The sequence below is a fragment of the Neoarthrinium moseri genome (assembly GCF_022829205.1).
Source record: "Neoarthrinium moseri strain CBS 164.80 chromosome Unknown scaffold42_Wmoseri_CBS_16480, whole genome shotgun sequence".
NCBI lineage: Eukaryota > Fungi > Ascomycota > Sordariomycetes > Amphisphaeriales > Apiosporaceae > Neoarthrinium > Neoarthrinium moseri.
Genome location: NW_026055156.1, coordinates 15,905 through 28,224, shown reverse-complemented (window position 1 = coordinate 28,224; position 12,320 = coordinate 15,905). Strand labels below are relative to the sequence as shown.

The following is a 12,320-nucleotide window of genomic DNA, read 5'->3' as shown; positions in this document are numbered from 1 at the left end:
CCTTAGCCCACGCAAAAGGGGAATCGGCAGCTCCAGTGGACTGGGGTGGCCTGGGGGCAATGAGCTTTGAGCGTCCTGTGCGAACTCCCTTTCAGGCTATCGAGCCCAACAACCGCCCGTTGACATATGCTAGCCGGTGGGCCGCTGGCAGTCCCTGGAGGCCGTGCCCGGTGGCCATTGGCTCGTTGCTGGCACGTTCCGGGCACGCTCCATCACTATCAGGCCATGCACCCGCACCTGGACGAGGTTCAACGGTGACTGGGAGAGTTCCTCTCTGTACGGACCAATGCGGTGACCCGACCGCTGGAACCTTGTCACAGTGGTCCCCTGGGAGCAGCTGGTAGGCTCCAGATCCCAGCAATAGTTGACATTTGCCCCAGAAAGGTTGACGGTGCCAGGCCCGAATGAGAGAGACCCCGGGCGCTTCGATGAACCCTGTATTTACTCGAGCATGGGCAGACTCGAATAATTATTCGGGGACCTTGAAAGAAAGACACAGGCCGCGCCGTGTCATTCCTCTCTCTCTCTCTCGAAATCTCACGAATTTACAGCGTTCTCTGATCACCATGTTCTCGACCATCGAAAGCCATTGAAAGCCTGTGTGGACGACGGCTGCCTTGATACTCAGGGTCCAAGTGCGAGCTTGTACCAAGACTCGACGACCCCTTGCATATCCGCCAAAGGAAAACCTGGGAACTGTTTTATCCAAATGGCTCGGTCCGCCGCCAATCCTGATCCGTCGCTCAAGGCGCGTTCCAAATGTATCAATAACAGCTCGACAGCGGTATATCATGACAGCCTACGAGATCAGAACCGGAAGCATGGACTAGACTACGACGCACGAGACCAGGAGCTGCGCGACACGTCGGCGCCAAAGAGCACACGACGCTGGATGCCGAGGCCGAAGACGAGCGGAGCTACGGCTCAGGGGACGAGGAGGACCGACATAACGAACAGAGATATAATGAATCCGCAATTCTCCCGCCAGGAACTGGAGGAATTCGAAACCTTACCAATTGCAATACGGCGCAAGGTTAGTGTGAAAACTCTCTTCTCATTTATCTGTCCTGGCAGCGATTCTCCTCGTCCCCCCCCCCCCCCCCCCCCCCCCCCCCCTGTTTTTTCACCATGATACTCGCAAGTGGTAGCAATGCAGCACGTATTGATATGTTGTACGACGCTCCGCTTGCTATGACTGGACTTCGGGTCTGCAGCAGTACTATATGACGCATGGAACGTGCAGTGCACAAGCGGATTATAGAAAAACCTACAAAAGCAATGGTTGTTCTCTTCGGCTCCACAGCGGCACTGGCTGGCGTCAGGCGGACCGTTTTTCTGGGTAGCTTGGGCATGCCTCGGGACGCGCTAAGCTGCTACTTGGAAACCATTGACAGACAGCTTGGGAATGATATGCGTTGCTCATTTCAATACCGGGTGGGCTGCTAGTGGCGGCGATGGCATGCAAGAAGGGTGAGGGTCCTCGCCGCTCGCCCGGGGAGCGCAGTGCTGCCTTCCCTGACCGGCCACCTGTCGCATTCTGCCTCTATGCAATGTGTATAGAAACAGAACTGCATGTATGCAGTCCGAAAAGAGCGCAGCAGCCGCCGTGTTTCCACCAGCTTGACGTTGTCAACTAAAACGTGGTAGCGCCCATGGTAGGCACCATGGTAGCTTGGCCGACCTGCATACTCACCCCTTAGTGTGATGCGGGCAGTCTACGCTATGGGCATCGAATATGCAGGTGGGCCCACGCCGTCTGCTCCTCCCTGTCTCATCCGTTCTTCAGTAGCCAAAGCGCTCGGTATTCTGGTGTCCGGGTCTCTTTGTTACATCCCTGGCTTTCAACTCTTGGAACACTTTTCCTATCTCATTCATGGTGGCTTGTGCTAAAACTCTCTCCCTTTCCCTAGTATTTCTCCACGTTGGAGCGGTTACGTATCGCCCAAACTTCAGGTGCTTTAGATGATAGCTCCAGTCCTGCCTACTTGAGCTCGTCCCCGAGAAGCTTCTCTTTCTCGAATGACAAGGCGTCAGAGAGGCATGTTGCTCAGGAACCGGGGAGCTTTGCGCCTCGAAGACTGAATAACCCCCCGCAACCCTCGCCCGTCTATCAGTCGCGCTTTGGTTCTACGGACTGTCTCGCCTCAAGTCGACTGCCGCCAAAGCCTGACCAGGTTCAACTGACGAGGGAAGCGCAAGTGGTTCTGGCCCGGAAACTCAGAGAGAGCGTGATTTTGGATGCAGCAGACGAAGCTATATACAAGATTGGGCGCCGTTCAAGCAGGCACTTGAGCCCTACAGACTATAGCGCTGTCATTGCGTCAACTCGACCCAGTATGGAGAGCCAGAGAGGCGGCGAGAAGCCGATGGCCAGGGCCAGGAAGACGGAGAATGTCGACGAAGCTTTCCTGGAGACCTTCAAATGGATGGATGAAGAGGAAGATCTAGACCTCCGTCTTCACCTCGACGACTACCACGCCAATCTGCGAGATACCGTGCCGGTCCAAACCAAAGATCACCGTCCATCCTTTCGTCGCCATCTTTCAATAAACAAGATACCCTTTGGGCGCGCTTCAGTTTCATCGAGTCGACCTACAGTCAGCAGTACGACATCCACCCCAACTTCCCCAACGTCAACCCTGGTGACGAATACACCGCACGCCAGACGGAAATCCCGAGCGCTTTCCCTGATACAGCCGCGGCACATACCCCAGGAGTCTACGGGCTCGGCAGCATCTTTCGATCCTGCAGCGGCACATTACCAGGATCCCGAAGCCCGGCTGAAACTCCGTGTCTATCTTGCTTCGCCTCAGAAATTTGACGAAGCCGTCCAATTCGGCTTTCCCTCAAACGATGTTCTCTCGGCCCGGCCGGCTCAAACGTCTGAGAACTTGAAGAGGAACAACTCCCGCCGCGTACTTTCGGAAGACACGTCTCAATGCAGAACTTTTTTTTCAGACGACCAATCGTCAACCTATAGCGAGGACATCTCGCTACCTGATCCAGAATCGCCGAGGACTCCGCACAGTCCTGAGAAGCAAACCGCCAAACCCCAGCAGCTGGCACCTGAAATCGACACCAATTACTCGAGAAAAATCTCAGAAAGCTACGCTCAAGCTCCCGCGGCGTCGAGAGAGATGACGCTACGAATGACGCTTACCCGGCCTGACCTGCGTGCCTGCGAAGACCAAATCTATGGATGGCAGAGTGAGACAACTACACAGGCAGGCGGATCGTCCCTCGCCCGTGAGGAATTGCCGCCGCGGGTAAACAATGCAGATAGCAGACCAAAGGAGAGCTTTGAGCGATTTTTCGCCAGCCTCGATGAGGAGGAGTCGCCAGCTACGAACGGAGGCGTTGTGAAGCGCATGTGGAATAAAATGCGGCGGTCTTAGAGTGCACACCAGGAAGAGGGATATACATTACACAACCACCGGCGCGCTCACGCAATTGCCGGACGACACGGCCGATTACTTGACGACACAAAATTCATGTTCATTGTCTACATCTACCATATCCAACCGGCACTGTATTGCCTACAGCGACATTTTTTCCCTTCTCCCACTACAGTACAGCACGCACGACGAGCTTCCGCATCCGGTTGCGGAGAGTTCATCAGAAATTAGCGGCATAATCGTGGGGTTTTCATTCATTGCGCGGAGTTGGCGCTGAGGTGCAAAGGGGAAGGCAGAACCCCCCGAAAATGCGCCATGATTCTTCTTCTTTCATGGCCAAATCTGCTTAAGCATTTGTGTACGAAGTGGGTGGGACGAGGGTCCCAGAATTACGAGTAATACAACCACTGTATTCTGTCAAAGCTGAAACTACCGCAATGCATGTGCTACTAGCCCACGGCTATGCTGAGGGAGGCGTGTTTGCTTTCCCAAACGGCCTTCCAGCCTATCGATTCTCGGTAGATTGTGAGAAGCCAGCCAAGGGCGAAGATCTTGTGATTATTCAGGAGGCTATAAGTGCGTGCCCATATAAGTGCGCTATGACACGACTAACCCCCCTCCTCGATAAGTCCCAATGGTGTTACCTACCTAGCCTGCCAGACACCAAGCTTTACCGGGAGGAACACTGACCACAATACTACCGTGACCGGCGCTCCGATCTGGATCACATCTGAAGCCACGATTGCGAATAGTACTGTACCAGCCAAGCGTGAAGGATGGGAAGCCCCGGTTTTTCTTTCCGTCCTCGCGTGACGAGCTGGGATGCCATTCCCACGTGCACGGGGGCCCTGCGCATAAGCTTAACGTTCAGACCTTTTTGCTTCCTTTCTTTTTCAGCCGCCTCTAGGTGCAAGCTAGAGAAACTGGAGTGCGGAGCAAGGCTCTTCCTTGCGCGTAGCCGGACGCTTGGGAACCACATGTCGGGCTCCGCTTCTTGCAGTGATGGTTGAGTTGAAACACCGAACTAGTCAGTCGTTTCTACTATGAGGAAAGTCCCTGTCTACAGAAATGCCAACTGCATATACCCCAACCAATGGACCCCCATACTGTCTTAGATGCTGGCTGCTGGCTGCTATATCCATATCATCCTATCTTTTATGCCCTCTCCCCCCACAAAGGGTCGTCCGATGTAAGACCGACCGACCGAACTCACGACGGGGGCTCAAGAGTCGGGGTATGATTTCTGTCAAAAGTGACAAGACTCAGCTCCGTTCCTGCAGATAGGTACACCACACGTTGGCGTGCCGAGCTAGCTGGCCGCGTTGCATTGCATACATAGTTGGGTATTACGCGAGCAGGACCCCCCCTTTCGAGAAGAACGCTGCCCGCAGACCACATGGCTGGCTTGGCTGGCCGACATCAATCTGGTTTGCCCTATCACTCGTCCCCCAGCCCGGGCCACTCATCAACACGCACATCCAATAGAATACATATAACCGACGGCACATATGGACTATGAGGCCAATCTTCTCAAGAACAGACTCAGCCAACAAACAGGGTCCCGTTTCTCTCTCTCTCACACACACACACATACACACACATACTCTCCCTGACTTGGGCATCCCGTTCGCTTACCGGATAGATAAGCACCAGGACCCAGATTGACGTGACAGCGCCACCCAACGTAACTTAGGTATGTATAGCCGCTGATCCAAACACACGCGACTGTAACAACATGCACTGCACTTACTCCGTACTATATGGGCCCTGGCGCCGTCCCCTGGCCCTGCAGGCACCTCGCTTGACCAGTATACCCCAGCGCTGGCTGATCCTGTTGGTCGGCTTACGCCCGTTGGGGCGTTGCTTGGCATCGACCGGCTGTGGTGAGTATCCATCGGGGGAGGGAGGGACCCCTCAACCACAAAAGGCGCCTCTGTGGGCGAGACGAAGCAGCATCGCGGAGCAAAGAGGCGGAACTCGTCGCAGCTTTCCATGCCGTAGCGTGCATGCTGCGCTGCTCGCCCGCTAATGCCGTCGCCGCACTTGTGCATGTTTCAGGACAGAGAGGGGAGCCCGGCAGCGCGGCGGCGGGGTCCCCTCCCTTCTGTTCAATACATAGGCCGGCGCCCGGGTTTTGGGTCCCGCACGGCCACGAGGACGAAGAAAAAGGAACGAGTCTTGCAGAAGTGGCGTGCGTGCGTGTGAGCCCACCCAGGTTCCAATGCATTGGAGACTTGCATTCCCAGGTTCTCTGCATCCGTGATGCGTGGCTGTATATAGACACGCAGATAGCTGCATGTTGGCGATTATCGTCTGATGCGGCGGACAACACACCAAAGCCTATGCCTGCCTACCTGCTGGGCAGCCCGGACGCCTGGGACTTCCGGCCTAAGCTTGAGGTGGTAGTGACACATGTCATGACATGTCATATCATGTCGCCGACGGGCGCAGCAAGCAGTGCTGCTAAATCCAGCGTGTGTTTTTAGAACGCACTGGGGTTTTGAGTGGACTGTGCCGTGATAACCTTTGCCCCCGATGCCAGGTTAACTCCTCCCTGATAGCGGTGTCGGTGAGGATGCCCAGTCAGATGCTTGATAATCCTTCTCGGACCCGAAGGTGGTGTTTTGCTCACGCTCGACTGTGCAGTTGAATATTTTGCCTGTACATTTAGTTGGCGTATGTTAGACAAGGTATACAAAAAGCGTATGTACACAGGCGGACTTCAAGCTCACCCGAAGCCTAGCAAGGAATACGCAATTGACAACATGCACGTGGCTCAACGATGTGCATGCAACCTCGGCAATTATCCCCCTGTAGGCCCTATGCTTATTCTCCTTTTCAGCCAAAGCACTCAAATGCCTTCTGTTAGATGCCATCTCTTCATCGTCACCATTGTTCAAGTCGAACGTGCTTGTTGATGTGAACAAGTAGATTGATACATATGATCCTGGCGCCGCAAGATCTAGTTTGCACCAACAAGGATAACACCGTCCAGGGACCCTTTTCTCTTCAAGCCTATAATGAATCACAAATGCCTACATCCTACACCGCTAATCTAACGTGCATACTCATCGGGAATAATGAGGATGGTCTATACAAGAGAAACCCGTTGTCCTCCGCTGAAGTGACCCTTCTTATACCTCTTCGTCGCTGTCCTCTCCCAGCAGCTCCCCTTCGTCCTCGTCCACAATAGCGTAGTCGGCTCTCCCACGCGCAAAGCTGTCCCGTGTCGTAAACCTCCTGGGCCCGCTGCCGCCCAACCAGCTGTACTCGGCGCCGCCCCTGCCAGTGAACCTCTCGAACAACGAGGAGCCGGCTCGCCAGATGCTCGAGGCGACGAGAGGGAGCGTAGCAACTACAGCCACGACGGCCGAGACGGCCACTACAGGGTACTTGACCAGCGGCGAGTCGCTGTCGAACGTGCTCCCCTGGTCGCCGAGCCGGATTTGGCCGAACTTGCCAGTCCAGTTGCGCCAGACCCACCAGCCTATCGCACCCGCGATGCCGATGGGGATGATGATGGCAAAGAAGATGGCAACACCAGAGACGCCGTGAGCCCTCTCGAATTCTTCCTCTTTACCAGGACACGGGTGAACAGTCAGCATCTTGTCCATTTCCTTGTCACCTCCAGAACAGGTGGTGAGCGGAATACGGCGGTAGCCAGATGGCTCGTAAAACTCAATGGCATCAGGGTTCTCTTTGCAGTACTGCTCTAGAGATACAGGCTGGTAACCTTCCACCAGCTTGCATTGACCATGCTCGTCCATTTCGTAGTTAAAGTCGCTGGAGGAAGAAAATCAGTATGCACTCTTCAAATTGGATTATGACTTGAGGCTTACCATTCGTAGTCCTGGCGTGTACAAGTGCAGTTATCGAAGCCCCAGAGGTGCTGCAATTTCTGCGCATTAAAGCACTTTCTATCCGTCTTCTTGCGTAGGTACTGAGCCTGGTGACCGAAGAGGCACCCATCTGGTTGCTTCGGATGACGTGGGGTCCACAGGTTATAGTCCGACTTGGACAAGTCGTCCTTGTCGAATTTGCATTCCTGGTTAGTCAGGCCAGTGAAGTCGATATTGATAGTGAACAGCTTGTCGCCCTCATGGCCCCAAAGCAGGAAATTGCGTGAAGCACCGGAGCGGAGGGTCGTAATGTCGGTGATCACAACATCCGAGTCCGAAAAGGTGTAGTCCTGCCAGCTTTCACCTTCATCCACCGTGTACTTGATGGACTTGGTCTTGCTTTCCCGCTGAGCCAGTATAATGATGGAGCCTTGATCGCCGAAAGACCAGGTCCACTTGCCCTTCTGTGCCAACTTCCAGCTGAGTCCGGCGTCGGTGGTCATGAAGGTGTCGGCGTCTTTGATATCTCCTAGGATTGCGCCAACGTTGCCCCAGCCGAACATGATGCCGACCGCACTCTCCGAGGAGTATGTCTTCCCGCGATCCACGCGCTCAGTGTATCCGTGGATATGCAGAGCACAATTTTCATCGCCTTGGGTGCTGTAGCAACCGAAGTCGTTCTTGCCGTCCTTCTTTGGAGTTGGCAAAAAGGCCCACTCAGCACCGTCATTGTGTGTGATTCGAGTCTGCAATTTCTTGGGTTCAGAATCACTGTTCGGGTTCTCAACACTGTTGACAACGGCAACCCCCTGAATGCCCAGCATTCTCTCAAAGTCCACATAACCCTGCTTATCAACATTCACGTTGGGAACGCTAAGCACATAAGATGTGCCGTTAGAGTTGCTCTTCAGGATGGATCCGTAGCCGCGCATGTTGTCGACCTCGACAAATAGATTGACAGCATGCGTTGAGCTGTCGAGAACTGTATACAGTGTCTCTTTGCCAACTTCAAACTTGTGGGGCCAGTGTGCAGCCGCATACTTCTGACCATCAACACTGGCCCATGCGTGAAGGGTCTGTGCCGTTTGGTTTTCCGTTGCAACCACGATGAACTCTGCCATTGTTGCGAAGTCTTTGACGTTTGTGTGGACGAGCTTCATGTTGCCCTTGTCTTCGATAAAATCGTCCGTGTAAACCAGCTCGTATGGGTTGTCTTGTTTGTCATCTTCCCGCGCCTTTCTGAGACAAGTGACCTGCTTCTCAGGTCTCCCATAACCTTTGTAGGCTTGCGAGCCAGTGAACTCACACCGAGCAACAAAACGAGCCAATGTCTCCCAGTTGTCTCCACGGTCTCTGGAAACTGAAGCTACGTCGTAACAAGCGCCACCATCAGAGCACCGTTTGCCGTGCCAGATCAACCAATCTTTTCTGTCGGGATGGAAGGACCAAGGCGAACCCAGGCGCTCGAGGTTCGGAGGGTCTGGTGCAGTGAACGAGAAAAAGTTCTGGCCTCTGTCAATACTGTAGATAATTTTGCCCTTTTTGGTGATAAAGAACACCCTGTCCTTGGAGTATTGGTGAGAGTTCATGTAAAGGATATCCGCATCCGCGAGTGTCTTGGGAGTATCCCAACTTTTGCCGTGGTCTTGTGAGACCATGATATCTCCTTGCCGGTAGGGCGAGAGTGTATACGGTCGCATGATGATAGTTTCGTCATCACCAAGATTGGTATCACCTCGCTCCAGGTAGTGCTTCTCGAAAAGGCTGAAGTCACCCTTGATTGGGTTTTGCTTGTGGGAAATCTTGCCGCTGGCTTCCCCTCCGCCGGGTGCGCTTGCCGCATCCTTACATTTCCATTCTTTCAAGGCGTCCTTCTGCTCGCTGTCCTTGCCGGTTCGCTTGCAGTCATCGCCAGGGATAAGTCGCCAGCCACTGGACCCCATGAAAGTCTCCTCGGGATCGCCCTTCTTGCAAGCACCCTCGGGCGGGATTACTGGTCCCACCTTCTCGCATTTGCCGTCCTTCTTGACGAAGTTGAAATCGCACTCAAAGTCATCGGCAGAACAGTCGCAAGGCACGGAGATCGGAACAGGGTCCTTGAAGACTTGGTTGACAAAACATTTGGCCTCCTTCTTGCGACGGTGGTATGTTTGAGTGTGTCCCATGAGGCAGCTTGCCTTATTCTTGTCGTCGACGCGCGCAATCCAATCCTCCATATCGCTTTCCTTGCAAGTGGCCTCATGAAGACCGTCGAAGTCGATCGAGATCACGTGATATTTCGACTTCGATTCTGCAGTGAGGATAAATTTCAGGCTGGTCGAGTCTTGGGTGGTGGTCAGAACCCAAGGGCGGACCTTGAGGCTGTCTGGCAGCTCCAAAGGGTCCCACGACTTCCCGTGGTTCAACGAGTACTTCAATTCCGTGACCTCAGGAGACTTCACATCCCTGACCGCCAGCAAAATGGAACCTTGGTCACCAAACTCGAATTTATGGGGGCCGTCCGGACCTTTGGCCCAAGTCCGGCCAGCATCGTCGGACACGTAGAGGTTAGCGTCGTCATATGCCTCCAAGTAATCACCAGTGTTGCCGTTGCCCATGACAAGACCCGGGGCAGGACTCGAAAACACCCGCCCAACGTTATTGAGCTCGGTGACGGAGTGGAGGTGGATCGTCTTATCGTCCGAGTGCACCTTTTCAAAGGTTCTACCGTCGTCAAAAGTAATCTTCGTCTTGAGCTTTTTCTTGGCCTTGGAGTCCTGTTGGACGTCCTCCCAGTTATCAACTTGGTTTATCAGAAAAATTCCTTGCACACCTGTGATCTTCTCGAAATCAACGTGGCCCATCATGTTCCGATTCGTGTGCTCGACGTTCTTGGTAAAGTAAGTACCGTTGGAGTTGCTAGTAAGCATGACACCCATGGGGTTGGAAGGGCGTGCGTTCATGACATCGATCTGGATGCTGTAGTTGGTGCCCTCCAAGACAGTGTAGGCCGCCTCGTTGATGCGGTGGTCGCTGGGGAAGACGGCCCGGTGCCATTTCAGGGTGTCGTCCGTGACGTACAATGCCATCTCGTCCGTGTTCTTCGAGGCCGTAGCGATCAACATGTACTTCTTCACCACGGCCAGGTTGACAACTCCTTGGACAGGTCCAATGCCGTTGAGGTTTGGCTCAAACTCTTGCACGACGCCATCCGCACCCTTTGCGCTGAAAAAGTTGTCCGAGATCAACAGCCGGTTGTCCTCCTTCAGGGGGGAGAAGTTGCCTTTGACAATGCACAGAACCCTGTTGTTGTCGAGCTCGTCGTCGCCAGTAGCAAACAGTGGTGATGACTTGGCCCACCAACAGCTGTCGGTCATGCCCCGGAGGAACTCGGCTTCCGACTCGAAGCCGTCCTTTGTGTACATGACGACCTCGTCGCAGAAGATGCTCTCACAGTCAATGCCGTAGAACAGGATGTGGTCGGGGTTCGTGGCATGGAAGACCATCCAGTCGTTGCGGAAAATGTTCAGCTCGGCATCGGTGAAGAAGGTCTCCCACGTCTCGCCGCGGTTGTGTGTCCTCCAATGGTGCATGCCCTTGGTCAGGACGTAGGCCCGGTTCTGGTCGTACTCGTGCATGACCAAGGCAGCCGCCTTGCCGTCGGGGATCTGGTCCACCTTCTTCCATGTCGCTCCGGCGTCGGCGGATCGGTATATGGTGCCGGCACTCTGGTCCTGGAAGAGGACGATGTCGGAGTCGGGGAAGTAGTTGAGGTTCACGGGAAACCGGTCGAAGTCGGTGACGGTGATGGTGGGCTTGTCCTTCTTGGCCTCGACGGTGGTGGCCATCAAGACCTGCCAAAGCAGGACGGCCACGAGCAACGTGGTCCGCCATGAGAAGGCTCGCGGCCCTGGCAGGGCATCTCTGGCCGGCCTCATGGTTCCGTGGTGGAGTGTTGAGCCCGACGGATCATGTCAAGGTCGAGCTATCGGAGCTTGCTGGATTCGCGCAGCTGACGACGCAAGTCAATACTACCCTGAACAAATTGCCGGGTGGGCGAGCAGAGGGGAAAAGCAAGCAGCGAGCGGTGATGGGAAAGTGCCTGATACAATGGAAGGAAAAGGGATGGTGTTTGATGAGGGATGTTTCAACAGAGAGCTGTGGTCGTTGCGCAGTGCCACGGGAAAGCAACGCAGTTCCTACTAGGCTGCTACGCACGCACTTATCGGGGACGTGTTGGAAGCGCAACAAGTGTCATGAAGGCGAGTCTCAGCTTTGCGGCCCCCCAGTCAACCAGTGCCCCCAGAGGCATACGTAAGAGCGGGTAAGACTGCTAGTGGCATCTGCTTCAGGTTGCACCCAGGAGCCATTCATAGCTCCCGACGCAGCTTCATGCAGCCAAGCGTCCAATCACTTCATGCGTAGCGTCCTTCTTTAGCACCGTGAGCCCGCCGGGAGTGACGGCCTTGACGGGGGCTCCTTTGCCACCCATAGGCTCATAGCACCACTCTGCCGCAGCCCTGCTGGGTTCAGGCCTGCTGGGGGCCAAAGGGGCAGGGTGCCGTCGTTACCGGGTCACAGAGGAAGCCTTCAAAGCCCACGTTACTTGATTTATCACACGCACGAATATCAAGGACGACTTCCTCTGAGCCAATAGACGGCAGGGCACCACCGATTGGCGATGAGGCCTGGGACAAGGTATGTCGTACTTTGAATGGACTACGCAAAGCCAACCTGAGCCCGTAACAGGCTTCGGAGAATAAGTGAGTACGTGCATGTGGTGTAACCTAATCTATGAACAACCCACTGCCATATCTTGCACACACCTTGTTCAACATGCACCTAGCAATCACTACTATCGATTTGAACAAGTTACTGTAAGTTTAAGGATCTGTCATACTGCCATAGGCGTATCCGAGGCTTGCTCAAATTAAAGAGTGTCATCAACAGCGGCTTCTCCAGTCGAATCAAGGCTATACATCAGATAATGATCATGGTTTCGTGTGCTGTCGTGACTGTCTTTAAGTCTTGCTATTCAGGAACATCACCCCGTGTAAATGAGCCAAAGCCTCACAAATCATAGGCATCCACCGCATACGGCTTCGAG

General features: G+C 54.3%; 2 protein-coding genes across 2 annotated transcripts; one reads left to right on the top strand and one right to left on the bottom strand.

The window, feature by feature from the left end:
- Nucleotides 1-2,336: 2,336 nt before the first annotated feature.
- JN550_009293 (uncharacterized protein) lies at nucleotides 2,337-3,395 on the top strand (the record flags this gene model as incomplete). The annotated part of the gene is made up of 1 exon (XM_049321350.1): nucleotides 2,337-3,395. The coding sequence occupies one exon, from the start codon at nucleotides 2,337-2,339 to the stop codon at nucleotides 3,393-3,395; it is 1,059 nt and encodes a 352-aa protein (XP_049168650.1).
- A 3,134-nt stretch (nucleotides 3,396-6,529) lies between these two features.
- JN550_009292 (uncharacterized protein) lies at nucleotides 6,530-11,151 on the bottom strand (the record flags this gene model as incomplete). The annotated part of the gene is made up of 2 exons (XM_049321349.1): nucleotides 6,530-7,178; nucleotides 7,235-11,151. 2 exons carry the CDS (start codon nucleotides 11,149-11,151, stop codon nucleotides 6,530-6,532), a joined length of 4,566 nt encoding a protein of 1,521 aa, XP_049168649.1.
- Nucleotides 11,152-12,320: the final 1,169 nt, after the last annotated feature.